General features: G+C 35.8%; 1 protein-coding gene across 4 annotated transcripts in view; it reads right to left on the bottom strand.

Annotated features, from left to right (window-relative positions):
* LOC145664838 (sodium-independent sulfate anion transporter-like) overlaps positions 1-23818 on the bottom strand; it is a 176625-nt gene that overhangs the window by 74414 nt on the left and 78393 nt on the right. For all 4 annotated transcript variants that reach the window (XR_014127527.1, XM_081731844.1, XM_081731843.1 and 1 more), the window contains exons 3-8: positions 22777-22972; positions 20998-21218; positions 16893-17058; positions 10278-10442; positions 7383-7544; positions 2883-3023 (exon numbers count right to left, since the gene is read on the bottom strand). Coding sequence is in view for 3 of the 4 variants with exons in the window: in XM_081731844.1 (XP_081587970.1) it covers positions 2883-3023; positions 7383-7544; positions 10278-10442; positions 16893-17058; positions 20998-21218; positions 22777-22972 (1051 nt within the window). In the remaining variant the exon portion in view is untranslated. The remainder of the gene's footprint in view (positions 1-2882; positions 3024-7382; positions 7545-10277; positions 10443-16892; positions 17059-20997; positions 21219-22776; positions 22973-23818) is intronic.

The raw sequence follows: 23818 nt of genomic DNA, 5'->3' as shown, positions 1-23818 counted from the left end.
GGACATATATAATATATAGCTGACACATGTAACTGTTAGCATGTATTTATATTTTCTTGTATGTTCTGCAGTAGATAAACAGAAACTCTCCCTACAGCGTTAGGCTTACTAAATAGGCCTAACAACACATAAGCATTATCATATATCTATTATATAAAAGAGAACGCACAAATCCTTTGTTAGCTCATCACGCTAATACGGCTGAACCAATTTCTTTTATTTTTGGGGGGTTATTAGGATTTGGACCCTAGATGGTTTTTATCATATCACTTTAATTTTTAATTACCAGTGTCTTGAGATAATTGACCATTCAAGTGTCCATAACGTACAAATCCTTTGTTAGTTCATCATAGGTATAAAAATAAACGTATTTATATGCAACCCGCATGACCGTGTCACTCGGCGGGTTAACATAAATGACAGGCGCTATAATGTTAACATTTACTGCAATTTGAAAGCGAAAAAGTAAAAATTATCTAAGTAACAAAGTTTATTGCGTTCCGGGGTGACCCCAGCGAAGCGGGGTGAACGCTGCTAGTAAATTATAAAACAGTTCTGCAAAAGAATCATTAACCAAAATGTACCACTGGACACGTACTTTAATACCACATACGATTTTCACTAAAAATGACATCAATATAAACCCATATATATAATTTAGTAATATAAACGGATACTTAAATGTACTCCTGTAAAAGATATATAAACGAACATAAAAAACCACAGCGAATACAATACTTTCTTCTTTTAATATGTTTACATATTGCGTTGGTCCGTTTCAAGTAAGACTGTGCCATTCTGTTGAGCTATTTCTAATAGAATCTGTTAAAGTAAACTCTTGCCTAAAATAGTAGGATATAGTATACAACAGGTTCTCGTCATTTCCCGAGGACTCACGAAGTTCAGTTTTTTTACGGATTATTCATTGAGGATCTAGGAACTTAAAAATGGGGTAACAAAGCGACTTTCATTTACTTATCGACTGAAACTTGTACATGACATACCACCATTTTTGTACGTGGTGCAAGAGTTTCAACTATCCTCGAGTACGGCGCACTTTATGTGCGCCTCTGTAGTGCCCTTGTACTTGTGTGTGTGGAGGGGGGAGGAGGGACTTGAACGCATATTGCATGTCTTGTGCTCGTGGATAGTTCTTACTGTTGCATTACGTACATACGTGATGGTATTTCATGTAGAAGTTGTAATAGCACACATAAGAAACGCAGATCACGGTGTACTCATACTGCATATTCCAGTGTGAGTACAACATGATCTGAGTTTCTTATTTGTTCTATTACCACTTGTACATGACATACCACTATTTCTGTACGTGGTGCAAGAGTAAGAACTATCCTCGAGTACGGAATACGATGAAGAGCTGTTGTATACTATTCTGCTCATATACAATAATATGTACTTTTCACAATACTCTTTATTTCACACTTCTACAATAACATATTCTCTAAATACCATCACATCTCTTGACTAATTATATCTCTTTTTTTCTCACCTAACTCTGTTTATCATTTTACAACATTATTCCACAACAAGCTCCGAAATAACAACAACTAACGTGATATCTCTCTAAATTCCATAAACAACTAACTTGATATCTTCATACCTACATAGCAACCATTCTCAGTTCTTCTTCTCTCTCTCGCTTTTTCTAGTGCAGTTCTAATACTAAAATACTTTCCACCTCAAGCCTCATTCCATACACTAAGCCTCATACCCCTAACAGTAACATACGTATACGTATGTAATATATGGAAGATTATTATATGTGAGACATCCTACAGCTGCATGCAAGGGTGCCGATTCTGAAGAGTGAGGGGCACGGGCCCCCCAAACCTCATGTGGACCCCATATATTTTTAAGAATATGTATCTTCATATGTATTTGTATCGTCATTATATGTAATTTTTTTTATGAATGGGCCCCACAAAGTTACAGAGAAATCGACGCCTTTGGCAGCATGTTGTAACATCTAAGCGGGAAAGAGGACAGTACGTACTATGTAGCATATGGATAACGTATGCTCCGTTCAGATTTCTGTAGTAATCATATGGATTCCGAATATTTGTACAATGTACCGGTGTTCGGATAACGGATATTTTCAATGTGTACAATCCTGGAATATTAACTTACACTTTAATTTAACTCTTTATTTGGCACTGTTGCTCTCAAGTAACATCGCATTCTATTGCATTATCCGCACGAATTATAACCTCAGTGATCATTTAATTGGCATTATTGCTTTCATACAATATTCATATACATGATTTGCGGGTCATTTCTTTAGATACTTCTAATCTTCGTCAACAGGGGACAGTCAAATTTAGTTTTGCAGGAGCTTTATCTCCTACGTTCCGCGAAAGTTGGTTTTTAATTTTTTATTTGTTTTCTTGCTTTGTAGAAAAATATTTCAACGAAACTGTTGCTAATTACTGAGAGTATTTTTATGATATTTTACCATAATAGGGCAATACACGTAAGACCTATTTTATGGCAATGTTCCTTTGAAATAAACACCCTGTATTTTGCAACCAAAGCACAAAAATACTTTAAAAAATTAGGAAATTATGATAAGGAAGACATGGTTCAACCATAAAAGCAAACTCTATATTTTAATGGTAATGCTATCAATGCTTGTCAAATAAAGGGTTAAAAACTCAAGACAATTCTCACCCATAATAGTGGAAATTGTTGTTTTAAATTTTAGTTTTAATCAATTAATTTTGAAATTATTTTTATTAGTCATTCTGACATTAATTTGTAATTGAATCAATTATATTTTCAAATACTTAATATTTATTTTTAATTCATTAATTTTTTATTAGTATCAACTATGCAATTACTTAGGAGAGGATTCATGTACTCACTGCTTGATTTCCATAAAGGTCTAATTAGTTTAACTTCCACCATGAAAATGACAGCGCAAATAAGTACGGCTGATAGAGTTGCTCTGGGAATGTAATAGAAATATGGCGTAAGGAGACTCAGAGCTAGCACCATCATGATTCCTAGAAATATAAAAATGATGCAAAACATATTAATACATAATTAAAATCTATTTTTTTCACTGTTAGCCGCAAAAAAAAATCTTTCTATAGTAACTTACGAAGATAGAAAATATTTTGGAGCAATGCTTCGAACTCAATTTTTAATAGTTCTGAATTATGCTATACAAAAATAAATGATACAGTGGCAAGTCTTAAGGGAGGACATATTGGGTTAAAATTAAACTGTTACAGTTACAAAACATAAGAAACAAATTTATCTAATGAATTAGTCTTTGTATAGAAGGCCTAACTTCCAAATGAACATATCTGCTCGCAGACGGTCTACATCAATCATTGGCTCTGGTAATGTACAGTATACCTTTACCGTAATTAAGGGAAGTGGCGTATTGCTTGTACAGATGTACGATCCTACCGACAGGGGAATGTCGGTTACTCCCTGGAGGGGGACTGAACGGTGACTGGGGAAAGTGCCTATCCCAGGTTACCTAAGTAACGGTTTTTGATCCTAGTAGAAGGGAGGAAACTGCAAGATAAGAGTTGACATCAAAGTCAAATTGTGACTCAACACGTAGGATTGGATCCGGAATGAGATAGGGGGTATCTCGACGTTTACACGGTACCTCTATGTGGAAGATGGTAGCCAGTGAACGTATAGAGATAATCATTGTTGAGACCAAACTAGCCCCCTTGGACATGCCTGGAGTTCCTTGATTGGGCTGGACTCTGCCGGACTTTGGTCATACCGTGAGATTCGATAGCCTGTGTGAGCTTATCCCAGGAATCTGGGTAACGGTGAGCATGGGCGGGAGGTGAGCTTGCCTTAACGCTCGGGTACCATGCCAACGGAGTATGGGAGGACCTGGCTCGCTAGCAGAACCTCCTCGACCATCAGGTTAACTGGTAGGCACTCAGGATTTCGGTATGGCCGCTCAGTGGGTGTATCGCACTCCGTTAGAGAATAGGTGGTACATCGCAATTGTGAATCAAGGTTAAGGACACCCTTGTAGCCCATAAATCTATCTAAATCTAATATAAAGGGACACCGCGTGCACATTGATATAAAATCCGCACTCGAGAAACTACGGATTGGATGCATCTTTCGGAGCCTGTCCATAACTTAGGCCGAAAGGTCACAGCACATCTGCCCAGCGCACAGTGGTACGAAATGCTAAAAAGTGGCCAAAATTCAAAATCTTCGAAGTGCACAAAAATGGACATGCTGTGGTTTTTGACCTCATTGATCACGAACTTGATATCCAAATTGAAAACTTCAAAATGGTGGATCAAATATGGCGGATCAAATTTTGAGAAAAAGTAGAATAAGGTAACAAAAATTGTATACTAGAGGTTTTCACATCACTGAATACAAATTTGATATCAAAATGGAAACATTGAGTATGGTGGATAAAATATGGCGAATCAAATTAATACATTGACATATATGGGTACAATTTAGAACCTTTTGCCAGTGCCCTGTTTCCCAACGTTAGGTATTTTCTTCTTGATATTCCTATATCAAGAAAAAGAGCTAATGCTTTATCATTGCTAAACACGTCCGTGTGTGAAGTCATTAATGTTGCGGCTTTCATATACTTCTCTGGTCTCGATGGACTTGAAGATAAAACGTCTTTGAAGCACTCAATTTTGCATACACTTAAAAAATGTCTAGAACCGGCACTGTGAACCATCCTACGTCAGTCATGGTCTGGGGTATGATCTCTGTCTTCGGGCCTGGAAGACTGTGCATAGTAGAGAGAACAATGGACCACGACTAATACCTACAAGTTCGTCAAGAAGAACTGCTTTCCCAGACTGTACTCTGGTTTAATGACGTACAATTCATCTTTATGCATGGTGGATCCCCATAACACCGGGCCAAAGATGTGACAAAATTCTTCGAGGACAACGAAATCAATGTTCTTCTGTGGCCAGGCACTAGTCCTGATATGAACCCGATTGAAAACTTTTGGAGCTTCATGAAAGAAGAAGCACATTAGAACCAAACTTCAATTGATCAAGGAGATCAACAATTTGTGGTATCACGATGCTGACTTGAAGGCAAAATGTGCTAAACTCGTACATAGGACGCCGCAAAGGATAAAAGACTTAATAAAGAATAAGGGATTTGATAAGAAATATTAATCTTTGTGTGAGAGATAATTTTCTTGTAAGTATTCCATTTCATTTTTTGTTTCCAATTTGGATATACACACTTTATAGTAATTATATTTGAATGTTACGTACGCATTTGTTTTATTGATATTGAAAAGCATATGCCACACTCTCTAGAAATTAGGACAGAGTTACAAAGTAGTAATTTGGACTAAGTTCGAACGTATTTTCTCACGTAATATTGGTTTTACAGACCTTGATGCAAACCTGGGGCCCCGCAAAATATACCCAATCGGACCCCTCACCGCCTAAGGCCGGCCCTGATCTTTCTGTTTTAATATCGTCCATTAATTGTAGTCTTTTTCGCCCCTTCTTCTCTTTCCTACCACCATATCCTCTAGCACGTTCCTCATGATACAGCTCCTTCTTAACCAATGTCCCAACCAGTTTATCTTTCTCTTCTTAACAATATCTAAAATTGTTCTTTTCTCCCGCACTATTTCTAACACATTCGTTTTCCGCTTGACCCAACTAATTCTTTCTATTCTTCGCCATATCCACATTTCGAAAACTTCCAGTCATCTTTAATCATTTTTGCGTAATGCCCGTGTTTCTGCCCCATACAGATCAATGCCCCACAAGAAACATTTTATGAGCCATTTTCTCAACTCTTTATTCAAGGTCCCACAAAACGGACTTTTTCTTCCTCCTAAAGGCTTCTTTCATTCCTATCCTTGCTTTTATTTTACGGTTGCATTTCAAATTATTTTGTCGTACTAATATCCAATATTTTCAAATCATGTAATGTCATCGTCATTTTCCAACTCATTAACTCATGGAAGGGGATGATGTAGGGGGCGCAAGAGGTGGCAGTGTATGCATTGTCGTCGATCCACAAGTAGTATGCCTCCAAAACCATTGACTCTGCTATTGATATTTTTGTTTGCGTGTCACCACTGTCTTCTATCAGGGTCACGTTATCTGCCAACACCTTCCCCTCAAACTGAGGTGAGAACAAACGTGGTATGTCACATAGCATTCAGATGGGAATAAATTACTTGTGTAATGCCACTGACAAATCAACCCTGAAATTAGGGTTTTGCATTCAAGCAAATGATGCTTACGAACATTTTTTTAAGTGTTTACTAAAATACGACCACTGGAGATAATTTGGGTACTAAATTTAGACAACGCTTCTCCATCCTTATTGACAAGAAGAAGAAAAATTTAGTCTTTTAGGTAACTACGATTCGTGCGCCAATATTATAAAATCGCTCAATAAAAACTCGAAAAGTAACTGTAGAGTCAAATAGGCCTATAGTGAAGGTTCTAGTGGAAAAGATCAAAGAGCATCAACTTATCGGGAAAGAGTAAACACGATTGTGTATATACACTCGTTTACTCTCATCTTTCCAGCAGGAAATGCACTGAATCATCTGCTTCTGTGTATATGTAACGTCAAAGATGTAGATATCGTCGCTGGAATACATCATCATAACCTAAGACTTAAGGTCTAGTGTAAACAATGCAATCAAGATAACAGGGTTTCGTAAATAGGAAAATGTCGAACCTTTTACCAACAAGATTATGCTCAACATCTTTGAAGACTAGTAGAGAGAGACAATGACATATTTTCGGGCAAAGAGAACCAAATTTAACCGCAATTTATCGTGTTCGGTTGCAACTTACAAGAAGTTAGGTACGGTATGTGTTTTCCAAGTGTATCAGAGTTGCAAGATAATGTTACTCTGTTTACAACTTCTATGTTGCGAAAATTATTATTATTATTATTATTATTATTATTATTATTATTATTATTATTATTATTATTATTATTATTATTATTTGTGGATTCCATAATTTTTTATGATATCCTATTCCTTTTGAGGCTTTGGAGCATCAAACATCAACCTCTTTCGTTCCGTGATGATGAGAACAGAAACGTCATTAATACAATAAATTCAAATCTTCACTTTGCAGATGATAACACGCTAATTACTGAAGTAGAATCATAGCTCTAAAACCAATCTACAGTTCTCTAAAACAAATATCTGCTCCATAAACTTCTGATGTCTGGTTCCACGTGGTAGCTATGAACAGACTACTGGCCTAGAAAAAGTATGTAAGTGGAGATTGGTATTACTCGGCGATTGGTTACCATCTATTTAGTTACAAACTATTAATTAAAACGTTATCTTTTACTGTTTTAAATAATTACCGGTACATGAATAAATATTTGTACGTTACCTGTATATAGTCCTCCCATGGGAGTTCTTACGCCACTGGCATTATTGACAGCGCTTCTGGAAAATGATCCTGTGGTAGGCATCGATTGCACACAAGAACCCAGAATATTGCAAACGCCCAAGGTTAACATTTCCTGGGTAGCGTCCACCTTTGTACCACTTGCTATCATGTAAGACATTAGGGAAAAAAATAGAATTAAAAATGACATGGGAAGAATCATATTCTTTGGCAATATATTTCAATGAACGAATCACATAATTTCGTCACTTCCGGTGTCAATGAAAGTGCAATGGTAAGTCACAGTTTTGGTTCTAAATAATAGTCCTACATCTACTACATAATGAAAACATATATATATATATATATATATATATATATATATATATATATATATATATATATATATATATATATATATGTGTGTGTGTTTCTAATGTACTCTCAGACAGATACCTTCCTTACCTCTTCTCTTACGTTATATATATATATATATATATATATATATATATATATATATATATATATATATATATATATATATATAAGATTTAATAAGAAGTTTCTACATAACTAAGCTAAAACATACAATGAAATAAGCATTGACTTAAAGTAAATTTTATGCAGAATGCAAATTAAGTTACAGAAGTTCCTCTATCTCCAACAATAGGTGATACTTTATAAAATGTGACAGCCACTGTTAAGGAAATTAAACTTAGGTTTATACGAAAAGGCTTTGACTTGAACTAATATTTAATTGAATATCCACGACATTTGATAACTAGATTGCAGCATTTCGGCATGGAGCTCACTAAGTTTTGCAATGTCTCTACTTGAATCCAATGTTGCTAAACGTCGTTTATTGCTTCAATTAACTGATTTCTTGCAAGTATACTTGTACAGACCATAACCTTCAAATCACTCCATAAATTTTCGATTGGGTTTAAATCCGGTGAAGTTCCGGTCCAAGAAAATGATCTAAAGAGACTGTAAGGACAGAATATATATTTTTTTTTACAAGTCTGGCACATTGGTAACGGGCAGAATCATCTTTAAAGACAAAGTATTCACCATTGAATAGATCTCCTTCCAAAGGTGTAACAGTAGTCTGAAGAATCATTTTGTATGTTGGTGCAATAACAGCTCCATCACAAAGACGAATTCTACCGAACCCCACTGGAAGAAAAATGTCCCCAAATCATGACACTTCTAGGTTACTTCGAGGTTTTGACCGACACACAGGATCAAGTGCTTCACTAGATGTGCGATATGCCCAGGCACGTGAATCACTCCATAAATGTCGATTTTTGTCTCATCACTAAACAGTACTTTAAACCATTGTTCATTAGTCCAATCCTTCTTTGCCTGCCTACTGCACACGCATTGTATTTGTACGATGTTTTTGTGTAAGACATGCCTCCTTGACAGCCCTGTATGAATGCAAATCCATGGATTTCAACTTGTTTCTTACTGTGCGTGAACAAACATTGATACCAGAAGATCTTGTGATGACTGAAATGCAGAGGCAGACTGGGAGTACAAGGACCCACCCGGTGAATGATTCTTAAGGGCCGTGATGAATACCGAGTTGGACTGGAGTCCGGACTGCCCTTTTACGAATGCAGCCTTAGCTGGAGACTTGAATGGCTAAGCCCCCGACCAATACGATGACGTGAGGATACTCTTTCTGCATTTTTTTCAATTTTAACTCAAAGGAAGACAAACTATACATGGAGCCCCGGTTTCGTCTACTAGCTAAAACGTCGATTTTTGTTTATGCTATCCCTGGTTCGATTTTTGATGAGGGTGAAACTTTTCGGCTTTCACCCAGCATCGTAAGTCTGCTCTTGGAGCAGGCAATTTGGGGGTTCAAACCCTGCCGCCGGCCATCCTGACTGAGGTTTAACAGGGTTTCCCTCAGTCACAACAAACGAATGTCGGGATGGTACCTTGAATAAGGCCCTGGGCACTCCCTCCCCATCCCTCGGTTCTGAGACAGACTTAGTTCAAAAATGCAATAAATGCCTATTCAAATATAGTCTCCCTTTTTCCTATACAGATAGTAACTTAAAATGACAATTTCCCTCGTAAAATCTCATTTCTTTCCAGGTATGAGTGTATAAAACGTCCGGTGTAAGTGTGAACTTCGAGCGCGGACTTCACTGTAAGTTAGACTAGATCGACCATGAAATGAACATTTGAAAAGGCTAATTTGTGTTTTATTTATGTCACATTTTGTAAAGTATGAACCATTGTTGCAGATATAGATAACTTCTGTAACTTAATTTGCATTCTGCATAAAACTTTTTAAAATTTATATATATATATATATATATATATATATATATATATATATATATTGCTTGTTTCTAGTTATCATAGAGATATGTAATTTGATATGTAATATTGTTCTTTAGACTAAATGCACCAATTGTAACAAAATTTGAATAATTTCTCTTTAGCTTACAAATTGATCGGTGAAAGATGTTCAACTTTGTTTGCGGATCATAAATGAAGATATTTTTAAATAATTTGTTTTTGATAAGTTCAAACAGCATTAAATCAATATACGGTATTTTGGTAGCATAATACATGGTATACAGGCTACCTACATATGTCATTAATAGTGCAGTGTTGCCAAATCGGTTAGATTTTTACTCCAACATTTCTTTCTATGTCAGTGCAACAGTGGCTTGAACAACCTCACTATAATATTGAGAATTGAAGAAATAATTTCATAAGCGATCTGAAACTTTTGTAACAAAATGTTAGAATCTACTGTCTAATAATTCGCTATATGTATATATTCACCTTTCCTGATGGTTTATCTAGTTAGGTGCATATATTAGAAGAATAAGTTTCAGAAAAGACATTATACACTTGAATTTTTGTTCTTACCAAAAGCTTTTGCTATAGCGACATTTCCAATTACTGCAACAGCCGGTACAACAGCAATAGCTGATCCCAGTCTCTGACACATTTCCCCAAAGGTTACTGTTTCATTGCCAGCCTGTGACGAAAATGTTGGTAGCTGGAAGGCAGGAAGTCCGGGTTCAATCTGTCCTGAAAAATAACCGATATTTTATATATAAGATACAAATTGTATCTTGTTTCTTATTTCTGCTTGTTAGATGCATTTGCATTCAAGAACAATATATGAGACAGTAGAAAGTATTTAAGCAAACTCAAATAGATTAGAGACAATTTAGGACATTTAAAAAAATCATACTGATGCAAAAAAAAATTCAATTGATATAGATTTAAATTTTTTTTTTAAATATAACGTATGTTTTGCTTGACCTATTGTAATAAATTGTTTATTTCCTTTGGTAAACATCATTTGTAAAGTCCACAAAATTTTAAGTTGAATGTTATTGGCTAATTCAAAAATGAAATTTTCTACACTGTTTGCTCTAAAACCACTAGTGTTTGTGTTATACATAAACTCAAAGACGAATACAGTTTTTGTCGTAAAAGCTTAATCAATAGTTTACTATCGCTACAATATACCAGGCTCGAACCAATAGGGAAGAACACCTCTTGGTCTGTTGTCTCTAAACTAAAATTGAAATATATTTTTTAAAAAATCCATTCAAAAAGGCCAAGATTTTTTAGAAAGTCCGGTTTGTTTGAGCCTTGCATCCCTATTTATGATTTTTTCGTCTTCTCTCTTGGAAAAAAAAAAAACACAGAATAATATGATTCAGAATTGCCAGCTTCAGAGAACAAAATTATCGATTTCCGTCTTTAAAATTATCGTATATTCGTTAGGCACATTATTATTGTAGAAACAAGTACAATAGTACTACTACTAATAATAATATATAATAAAATTATCTAATAATATTCAGTTTAGAATTCCAAATTGCTGTTCACTGTTCTCACCATTTTTTTAAAAAAATCATTCTTAAGACTGTCCAATACTCGGAATGCGATGGGATTTCCCTATATAATAACATGGCATATTTCTTTCCAAAATATTATGAAAACTATTTATTTTATAGATTTAAAAATTCGTCTAAATATTTGTTAGTATCAATATTGCATGTTCACTTTTACTTTTTCTTGCTAGCGTAATATTAGAGCGCGCTAATTACATTTTTTTTATTTAAATGCTGTTTAAGATATTAGCTGTTATTTGCAACAGCGCAAAACAGCAGTTAGAAGGCTAATCACGTAGGTTTCTTTCATTCTCTGCCCCCCCCCCCCCCTTCACTGGTCACGTGCGTGAACTTCCGGTTGTTCCCGGAGATAAAGAGACCGAAGAGCAAAGTCTGTTTTCTTTCTCTCTTCATAGATCGTAAAGAATTCCTTGATTCTACGTAAACATCTCCGCGAATAGTTACCTGTAGAGGCATATTGGAGCTAACGACGTACGACAGTTTTAGAAAATCTGTCTACTCGTATGTTGCTTTTAAGTGAGGGAAGTGTTCATCTTATAAAAGTACTTTCGGCATATTAAAGGTGTCAGCAATAGTACTTAAGAAATTAATTTTACTACTATTCTAGTATTTCTACTTCATGATATTTTATAGCTTGTGAAAAAAACATTAGAAGACTAGTAGTTTTGATAAATAGACCACTGCTGTGTTAGACACGCACAGATTACTTGACGAGTAAATTTAAATTTATTAGTTAATATTTATTTTATAAAACGAAACGTCAGATGGAGCCGAAAGGCGATTTTATACCTAAACATTAATAACAAAGGCAAGGAAATGTGGGAGTTGGGCAGAGCATATGTGGGGAGTACATCGTCCTGGTCATATTCGTCAGGTGGACAGAAGAAAATCGTGGGAGAATATTATTTAAAAAAAAAAAAAAAGTTCTTGATATCACTTACCGATTTTGCCTGTATGGATCTATGGATTTGGTTTTGGTTCGATTTCAGTTCAGCGTCCCGTTCAGCAGCGAGGCTAAATAAGACTTGGAACTACAACTTAACGTGGAATCCGAACCACGTGAGCTCCCGCCAGGAATCGAACCCGGGTCTCACGCTTCAAAGACTAGTACGCTATCCACCCGAGGGAACTTTATGGAGCTATGGAGATCAATGTGGAAACCGGAAGAGTGAACTTGTTTGACCGTTTCCGGTTTTAGTAGAGATATTATAAGTGAAAATGGTATTTTCTTGAGATGCTCAATCGATTTTCAAAAACTGTCGCTATCTACTACCAATTTAATTTTATCGTGATCAATGTTAATACCGAAAAAGCTTGATTTCTACTACTTCTGGTTTGAATACAGAATTAATGGAAGAAAGGGAACCTATTCTTGAGACGCTGTATGAATTTCCGAAAACTTTTCGATATCTCTGACAGTTTTTACTCTATGAAAATCAATATTGAAACCAGAAATAGTAGTACATTTCTGCAACTTCCGGTTTTAATAGTGAGATAGGAGTACAGGTGTTAAATTTTCTTGACGATGAATCGATTTCCGAAATCCGCTTGTTGCTAGCTATTTCCGTTTTAGATTTATGGCCATGTTGAAACCGGTTATGGTCGATTGCCACCACTTACAGGTTAAATAAAAGGTTGTTGGAGGAGGTGGAATCTATTCTCGTGGTGCTGAATGAATTCCAGAAAACTGGTTCTCGATATATCTTATCGTTTTTGGTCTATGGAAATCAATACTGAAACCGAAAGTTGAAGTGAATTGCTATCAATTCTGGTTTTAATAGAGAGATAGGGGTGGAGATGGTATACTTTCTAGAGACGTTGAATCAATTCTCCAAAAGCGCTTGTCGCTAGCTATTATAGCTTTTGATTTATGGCCCATAAGTAGTCGATCTCTTTCACATCCGATTTATACAGAAGATTGACGGAGGAGATGGAACCTATTCTTAGGACGCTAAATCGATTCGAGAAAACCCTACTCGATATCTCTTACCGCTTTTGGTCTGATACCTGTTAACAGGTAGACGGACATAACGGTTCTATTAGATTTTCGCTACTTATGCATAGCATAGTTTGGAAGTCTAATAAACCAGGTAGAAGAAATATTATTCATTAAATCTATATTCGTGCAGATTAAGAATATAGGAATTTCAAGAATTATTTTAAATCAGTTACTATGCCCTAAAGAATAATGGGGACCGCGGTGGCTCAGTTATAGAGCGTTTATTTCTGTCTTGTGGGGTCCTCGGTTCGATCTCAGCCCGCGCCAAGTGGACTTTGCAGTAGATAAAGACCATGTACGTGGGTTTTTTCTGGGTTCTCCCGTTTCCTCCTACTTTCTTCATTCCACCATTTCATTCATTCTCATCACCATCGTCTCCTTTAGCCTAGTCGGTATAATCGTGCGACGTAAAACTCAAAGATTTAATTTCATTTCTAAATAATAACCTAATGTATTCTACAGTGTTTTATTCTTGGCTAATGCCCTAATAAAAGCGTACAGATTGATGATATGCTTGCAGATTGACATGCCATAAAATCATGCAAAAAATTCACCGTCTGTCAGCTAGTTACAATAAACAAGAATGATATCTATTTCGTTCAGATAATGTTCACCATGAGACGGGACGAGACGAGAAATAAGGTTTTCTCGTCTCGTCTCCTAAATTTAATAGATTTCGTCTCGTCCCGATCCTCAAAGACTTCTTTCACTTTTGTCTCGAAATTTTATTGTTACATTTGTTCGGTCAAATTTGATTGAGAGTTTGATAAAATTTCTCAGACGAAAATAATAATTCCAGTTTGCGACCAACCGGTAATTGGTTCTTTACATGAATCAGGAGAATAGAAGTGATACAGGTTGCCAAGTATTTTTCCCTAAAAATTATGAAGTATTATGAACTACGTAGGGGAAACAATGATAAACGTCGCAATTGTAGATACGAAACGTGGGTCAGGAAACTGAGTCAAAGTACTAAATACTATAACACATACAAAAAAAAATATTTTAGTTGCTTACCGATTGGAATACCAATATATATGGTCCAAATTATCTAGACCCTCAGAAATATTGTAATATTTATTTATTGATTTTGCATATTACTGTTACGCAGACGCCTGAAATGCCATGATGTTTTCTTTCATCTTCTCAGATATTTCTTTTAAATTATAAGTTTAATTTTTTAAAGTTACATTTCTCATTTTGGAAAGCAAAATATTGATGATAATGCTTATAGGTTGCCCACTATCGTGTCTCCTTTTTCACCGCGCAAGAATCAAGATTTAGGATTAAAATATGGTTGAAAAATGAAAATAGGGAAAGTGCACCTCGTTTGACAAGGCTTGTTACAAAATACAAGTAAAAAAATGTGTAGGTCGACAACGTTGTCTCATTTCTGACAGCCGCCAGTCTTGCCTCCAGCAACCCTTTCTTCTTCCGAAATATATGATCAGTTTGTCAACTAACATAATTTCGAAGATATGCATTCTCCACATTATTAGATAAACGATCTTTTCTCATTTTGTAAGTTGTTTCCTTCCCCTACTGACTTTTTGAAGATCAGTGAGGAAGAATGGTCTGAATGGATCTGCACCTCCACGAACAGGGAAAGACACCCTGTTGATTCTCCAATATCCTACCTGATTCTTACTTTGTGTACATAATTATCTTCTTACCAGCGTTGCCACATTTCTTTGTAAAAAGTAATATTAATGAACTATAAGAGCTAATTTAAAAATTAAAAAAAAAGTTAACATGTAGTATTAGGGTAGAGTAACATGTGGAGAAAGTTTTAACTGCATAATACAAATAGTTTTCATAATACTTTGGAAAGAAGTTCCCATGTTATTATATAGGGAATGATGATCTTAGCTGAAAACGTTAGACACGGCCTTAACTACTCTGAACAACAACATTTCCACCTGTAGGTTGCCATTGACCAATTCGCAAACCGTTATTGATTTATTTTAGCGGGAATGACTGTTGAAAACCTCAGTGTATGGGTGGGTGTGTATTTTATAATTATTTAATACATTCAAAAACTGCAAAAAAATAATAAATAAATAAATAAATAAAGTGCGATCAAAAATTATCATATCGTACACCCGGTGGAAGAGTGTTACAACTCAAAAAATGGAAATTTTGAGTTATCATCGCTCAAAACAGAATATATAGAGAGAAGCGAGTTGTACCTGGTGGTATTTTTGCAGAAACTAAACAAATTAACTCCTAGATGGCAGAAATACCAGTATTCTAGGGTGAGATTTTAATAGTATAACAAACTTTGAAAGTCATATTCCTTCAAATGTGTATTTTTGACTTGTAACAGTCTTCCACCGAGTATGCGATATATTCACCTATTACAGCAAGGCAATTATCTATATGGCATTACGGCTTAAATTATCGTATATCACGATAAATTATCCGATGATTGGCAAACATATAGCGTATGAGTATAGCAGTTGGCTGCTTGAAGTGCGCTTTGCTGGAAAGTTTTAGTTACAACACGAAAATACCCGAACCAAACGACTGAGATTGCTCACGCCGCATTTCTCGTTCCAGATTGGCTGGAATCTCTCAACCTTCACTTTAGTCTAATATATGTTAAAATTCAAGTACTTTTATCAGTATTTCATTTTTCCAAAATTTTCATTGTGTCTTTGTAACATTCGATTTCCCCCCTCACCCCCCCCCAAAAAAAAAAAACAAATCTAGACAATATTTCACGCCATTTATCAGCGCCTATAACACAGAAATAAGCCAATGTCGACTCATCAAAACAAGCCAAAAAGTTTAAATTCACATGGAATTTAAACATTTTGGCTTCTGATCGTGAGTAAACGCTTTCCAAACGTTCCAGAAAAGAATTCTAATGCATGTATAAAATTTGAATATCACAATGGATTAGATTTGGACAAATTGTGATTTTCTGATCCCCGTAGCGTAGTCGCTAACACTCTCGTCTTTAGTGCAAACGATTCCTGGTTTCGATTCTCGGGGGTGACCAGGCCCGTATCCAGGGGGTCTAGGGAGGCCCCCTAAATTTTTACTGGCCCCCTCTAAAATTTTCACGGTAGGCTTGGAAGTGAACTATAATATGAGATGAACTAATATTTTTGGATTGGGCCCCCCTAACTTCCACCGGCCCCTCCCTACATTTTCGGGCTGGCTACGGGCCTGGGAGGGGGAAACTGGGTGTAATTTTTTCAGGCCAGCCACTCTGAGTAATGTTTTACTTTGTTTTCCTCATTTACACGAGGCAAATGCCGGGATGGTACATAATGCATAGGTTCCAGGCTGCTTCCCCAATCGTTCCTTCCTTTCCTTTGCTCGGATATTGTGATCACCGAGAGATGTCATCCTTCATACGTGCCGAGTCAACATGGCCATAGATCCCGAAAAGCCTACAAACCTAATACGTAATACTAATCCTAATCCTAGCCAATTGTGATTTGTGTACTGTAACAATAGTACGTTTATTTCATTAAATAGAAATGCTTCGATACCGTCAATCTATCCTGAAAGGTTGACTCTTTTTTAGAATTAATGACAACATAATCTGACATATTATTATTATTAGTAGTATTAGTATTAGTATTAGTATTATTATTATACCTGAGAGCATGAAATACGAATGTCCAGCATTTTTGAAAGCAAATGCAATAACTGAACAGATGAATACAACAATTGCGTTGCGGCTGATAGACACAAACCAAAGGCCTTTTCTTATCCTCTTTTCATGAACTTCATTTTTATTAGGCAACGGCAAATCCTGCACTTTCTGAAAGAGAAAGAATCGTTAGGTTAAGACACTACAAAATTTTCTGTGAAAATACTACGGAAGCTACAATTCGAGTCAACTTCAAGATCTCATCAGAGACATATACCAATCGATATATCTATATCTCAACTTCAAGATCTCAACATCAGATACATATACTGATCGATATATCTATATCTCAACTTCAAGATCTCAACATCAGAGACATATACTGATCGATATATCTATATCTCAACTTCAAGATCTCAACATCAGAGACATATACCAATCGATATATCTATATCTCAACTTCAAGATCTCAACATCAGAGACATATACCAATCGATATATCTATATTTCAACTTCAAGATCTCAACATCAGAGACATATACCAATCGATATATCTATATCTCAACTTCAAGATCTCAACATCAGAGACATATACCAATCGATATATCTATATCTCAACTTCAAGATCTCAACATCAGAGACATATACCAATCGATATATCTATATCTCAACTTCAAGATCTCAACATCAGAGACATATACCAATCGATATATCTATTTCTCAACTTCAAGATCTCAACATCAGAGACATATACCAATCGATATATCTATATTTCAACTTCAAGATCTCAACATCAGAGACATATACCAATCGATATATCTATATCTCAACTTCAAGATCTCAACATCAGAGACATATACCAATCGATATATCTATATTTCAACTTCAAGATCTCAACATCAGAGACATATACCAATCGATATATCTATATCTCAACTTCAAGATCTCAACATCAGAGACATATACCAATCGATATATCTATATCTCAACTTCAAGATCTCAACATCAGAGACATATACCAATCGATATATCTATATCTCAACTTCAAGATCTCAACATCAGAGACATACCAATCGATATATCTATTTCTCAACTTCAAGATCTCAACATCAGAGACATATACCAATCGATATATCTATATCTCAACTTCAAGATCGAAACATCAGAGACATATACCAATCGATATATCTATATCTCAACTTCAAGATCGCAACATCAGAGACATATACCAATCGATACATCTCAACTTCAAGACCTAAACATCAGAGACATATGCCAATCAATATTATTTCATTCAGCTGCAGGCGCGAATCCAGAAATTTTCAATGAGGGGCTGAAAATTTTGGAAAAAAACTGATTATTTCTCTCTCTCTCTCTCTCTCTCTCTCTATATATATATATATATATATATATATATATATATATATATATATATATATATATACTGTATTTAAACATTTCCAAACATGCGCAGGAGAAAGGTGCCAAGAACAGAGAGTCGAACTGAAATGGGGTTTTAAAGCGTTCCCCTGCAATAACATATCCGCTTGTTAAAAGTGTTTGTTGGTGTGTGCGGTAGGAGGGTAGAGGTGAAGAGGGATGAGTCATTCTGTTGCAGATATGTTGCTTGCACAAAATTACTTGGTGTGTGAAAATTCTCATATGTAATTTACGAAAAGATCGGAAGATGTTTTAAACCTAAAAATAAAAGTTGTGCGATAACCATGCCAAGTACTAAAATTATCAACGTATACTTTATTATGACAGTATTATCTGTTCAACCTTATCTCTAAATCGTGGTTAATAAAGCCTTGTGCAACTATAGCACGCTGATTTGCTGTTAGCCTACCGACGCTTGTACTCATCCGCAAAATAGTACAACACTTTTAATTACCATACTTTTTTTCAAGTAAGTACCATTTTGTAATTCGGTCGCTGTAGCGCTGCAATTGGCAATCCCGTGCATGCGCACTGTATATCTATATCTATTGACAACCCACACAACCATTACGGGAGCATTATATCATGTTTACGTTTGTGTGTGTGAATAGTTAAGACAAGTTAAAATGCCTCTGTCGATTGATAATCCCACCGACCGTGAAATATGTGCTGTGATTCGTTTTCTTAGTGCTAAAGGTGAGAAAGCGGCTGAAATTCTTGGCCAGATTAGTGAAGTGTTTATGTTTGCTTGTAAGTAGTTACAATGCCTTCGCCGATTGTGAAATACAAGCTGTGATTCGTTTTCTTAGTGCTAAAGGCGTGAAAGCGGCTAAAATTCATCGCCAGATTAGTGACGTGTTTGTGTTTGCTTGTAAGTAGTTAAAATGCCTCCACCGATTGTGAAATACATGCTGTGATTCGTTTTGTTAGTGCTAAAGGTGTGAAAGTGGCTAAAATTCATCGCTAGATTAGTGAAGTGTTTATGTTTGCTTGTAAGTAGTTAAAATGTCTCCGCCTATTGAGAATCCCGCCGATTGTGAAATACATGCTGTGATTCGTTTTGTTAGTGCTAAAGGAGTGAAAGCGGCTAAAATTCATCGCCAGATTAGTGACGTGTTTATGTTTGCTTGTAAGTAGTTAAAATGCCTCCGCCGACTGTGAAATACATGCTGTGATTCGTTTTGTTAGTGCTAAAGGAGTGAAAGCGGCTAAAATTCATCGCCAGATTAGTGACGTGTTTATGTTTGCTTGTAAGCAGTTAAAATGCCTCCACCGATTGTGACATACATGCTGTGATTTGTTTTCTTAGTGCTAAAGGCAAGAAAGCGGCTGAAATTCATCGCCAGATTAGTGAAGAGTTTATGTTTGCTTGTAAGTAGTTAAAATGTCTCCGCCTATTGAGAATGCCTCCACAGATTGTGACATACATGCTGTGATTCATTTTCTTAGTGCTAAAGGCGAGAAAGCGGCTGAAATTCATCGCCAGATTAGTGAAGTGTTTATGTTTGCTTGTAAGTAGTTAAAATGTCTCCGCCGATTGTGAAATACATGCTGTGATTTGTTTTCTTAGTGCTAAAGGCAAGAAAGCGGCTGAAATTCATCGCCAGATTAGTGAAGAGTTTATGTTTGCTTGTAAGTAGTTAAAATGCCTCCGCCGATTGAGAATCCCGCCGATTGTGAAATACATGCTGTGATTCGTTTTCTTAGTGCTAAAGGCGAGAAAGCGCCTGGTAATTCTTCGCCAGATTACTGAAGTGTATGGAGAAGACAATAATGAGTGATAGAATGGTACAGAAATGGGTTAGAGCTTTTAAGGATGGCCGCATAAACTTTCAGGATGACGAAGTCGGCGACCTTCTGTCATCAATAAGACTTGGTGCAATAAAAATAGTTCATGAACAAATGAAAGAGACCATGACGCTTTACGATTTTCTTGTTATCTGATAGATTTCCTTAAGTTTCAAAAAGTTATCTATGAAATTGTGATCCAACGCTTAAATTACGGAAAGTTCTGCTTTATGCTGGCCACTAAAAGTGTTGACTGAGGTGCACAAAACCAAAGGTTTAGCCAATGCGTTGTCTTACCTTAAGCGGTACAGTATGGCGACTTTTTAAGCAGAATTTTTACAGGCGACGAAACATGGGTGGTTTTCATTACACCGGAATTGAAACAACAATTTATGGAATAGCTGCGTTCAATATCACCAATGAAAGTGAAAGCCAAGCAAACAATTTCAGCCCCCCCCCCTCCAAAAAACACCTTGTGTACCATATTTCTGGGACAGGAAGGAAGGAGATGCTTGTGAATTTTTTGTCACGTGGTGAAACACGTACTCCAAACAATGACATGCGTACTCCTAATCTGGGAGTGAGAAAAATGCTCCTAATAGTACGTACCTACCTCTAACAGTGACACAGTACTCCAATCAATGACATACATAATCCTTAAAGTGACACATGATCTCCAAACAACGACATGTTGTTGTTGTTGTTCTAATCTAACAGTGACATAGTACTCTTAACAGTGACATAAATACTTGTAACAGTAACATAAATATTCTTAACAGTAACATACATACTTCTAACGACGACTCAATGCAAATTCTTCAATCTCAAAAGAAGACATTTAAAAGAAAAACAGAAGCAAGAGTCAAGTAATACAGGACTCACCCTAAGCAGAAGCAAACTTATGACGCAGAAAGCTCCAAGCAAAGAATCTCCAAGTTTTGTTTCTTTTATATGCGTAGCCAGTTCTTTCCAAATGTCGATGAATTTTTCAGCTTCAAAGGATAAACCCAATAAACCTTTTATCTGAGAACAAGCAATAATCATGGCTGTAGCTGACGTGAATCCAGAAATTACTGGAATTGAGATGAATTCTAGTAAGAACCCTGAAATAAATATATTTAAATTACAAAGACAGAAAACTATTTCACATAACCTCACAAAATAACCAATTTGAATCATTATTTTTCACAAGTGGAATGTACAATCTTGATTTTTTTTAAATGGTCATCACCTTTCTTTGAAAAGTCCTGTAGAGTTATCCACAACTGAAATTAAATCAAATAAATGTGGATTTCTTTTGAAACAGCCAAAGTATTTCTATGCACGGTTGCCACGATGTAGCATCCTAAAGCAGACGAGAGGGTGGGTCGATACTGTATATTTATTTCCATTTGTAATAGGCTACTGTTTTGCTAAATAGAACAACTGCGGAAAACGTGGATCAAAGTATGCGAAAAAGTTACTATTGAACTGGAACTTGAAGTATTACTACAAATTTATGATCGTTTAGCATGAAAACATAAAGGATTTCTTTTAATATTGTTACACATTTCTTTGGAAATAACTCGATAAATTTAGGTATATGGAGGCTTCTTTCTTCAGGAAACACTAATTTAACATAGCAGATGCAGTGAGAACGAATGTTTTTAAAGCCACTAAATTTACAAGCACGAAATTTGGGAAATTATGGGATTTTAATACAAAGACTACGAATATTTAATTCGTTTGCACGAAGTTTGGAACTTCTTCCCCGAAGACGTAGAAGAAATAAAGATTTACTATAATCATATTTCTTCTTAAACTGTTGGTACTAGACTCAAGACGATTTGATACATAGCACCATTGCGATGTGAAGAATACGAATATTCATTCACTTACACGAATTTTAAAAATTCGATAATGAATGGGCGGGGAAGTAGTCGGGCTTAGTATGGTAAACACAGATAGAGAAAATCTTTTTTGAACTACTCGATCTTCGTGCACAACATTTAGTAATTATATGCAAGTCATTTCACACATAGAATAGGAATTTTTCAGTTATTTGTACGGATTGGGAAATTCCAGCTTGAAGTGGCGGAAAAGAGGAACTTCACTATTACCTTATAAGAATTTGAGTGTTCGATTCCAGATATCCCTGTTTGGGAAGGAGACAATTTATAAGAAGTACAGGTTAAATTCCGGATGTCCCCTGTCGGGCATAGCCAATTATATAATAAAGTAAAAGACTCTTTCTGTACTTCTTATAAATTGGCTCCTTCCCAAAGAGGGGCATCTCAAATCGAACCCGTAACGTTTTATAGATTAGCGCCCGAACAGGGACTTTTGCGAATGGTTAGATTATACTACAATAAGCTTTTCTGCTGTTGTTACATTCCAATAAGGAATTGGAAGAATAAGGATATCCTATGGACACAATGTTGTTCGCCACAAACCCAAATGACCTGAGATTGAACCACGGACTGTTTTGTCTGGAAAAAGTGTTAAAGTGATGTTTCATCTCGGATAAAATGTTCATTTCTATTGTAAGATTTTTGTCTTGTTTACTCTCTCTACGAAACTTCTGTCTTGTCTTGATGTTAGCCCTACTTAGAATGCATTTATTAAAGGGTGCCTACATGGAGAAGAATTATGCCCAGAAGGTAGCGGAAGTTAGGAACTCACCTAGTCTCAATATTCCTAGAAGAAGTTGAACGCATCCACTGAGGAAGGTCAAAAGAACAACATACTCGATTCCTAGTCCTCTTGTATACTCGTATGTCATAAGCGACATAAGAGCCGTGGGCCCAATCGATACCTCTTTGATAGTTCCGAAGAACATGTAGACAAAACCTCCGATGAAAGAAGAGTAAAGTCCATACTGAAATGATAAAAAAATCTCTTTATTTAAAAGAAAGCTGAATTTTTAAAGCTTAAGTATTGCTAGTAACTAAATGTCATTGTTATTTTATAAAAATCCAGAATATTTAAAGAGATTTTAAAAGACTGTGCTGAAATTGAAAGGCATTTGTTTCAAAATGGTACCTCTACGTCAGACGTCCAAATTAGTGGTGTTATGAAGCATGATCAGGTTCTTGATGATAAAAACGCCAGAAACTACCTGAAATCTATTGTAAGTTATGAAGTACATTGCAACAAGTGGATATGGCGAAAGTTTAAGGAAGATAATGTTAGAACGTAAACGTTACAAGAATTTCATATTTTTATGACGCGACTTACTCAGAAGATGGAAGCAAAACAAAATGTTGCATATTCACCAGCCAAAATGGTTATATATCCTCCATGTGTTCTTTCGTCATTAACTTCGGAAAGAGTGGAGGAATTTTAATACTGTTTTGATTTTACGTAGAGAAGGCTTAGTTCCTATAGGAAAAGAAAAATTGTATTCCAGCTGCGAAATTTATTTGGAAGTTATTAACAAAAGAACATCGCTGCATTTCAGCTGGTCAATACGTTTGGAAGTTATTAACCATAGAACTTGATTGTATTGCAACTGGTCAATTCGTTTCGAAGTTATTAACAGAAGAGAGTGATCGTATTGCAACTGGTCAGTTCGTTAGGAAGTTATTAACAAAAGAACATGACTGTATTTTAGCTGGTTTATTCTTTTGGAAATCATTATGAAAAGAACGTGACTATCCCAGCTAACCAATTCGTTTGGAAGTTAAGAAAAGGATAAAACTGTTTTCTATTGGTCGGTCAATTC

The sequence above is a fragment of the Thermobia domestica genome, chromosome 11 (genome assembly GCF_964235325.1).
Source record: "Thermobia domestica chromosome 11, izTheDome1.hap1.1, whole genome shotgun sequence".
NCBI lineage: Eukaryota > Metazoa > Arthropoda > Insecta > Zygentoma > Lepismatidae > Thermobia > Thermobia domestica.
This window is presented reverse-complemented; position numbering and strand designations above follow the sequence as displayed.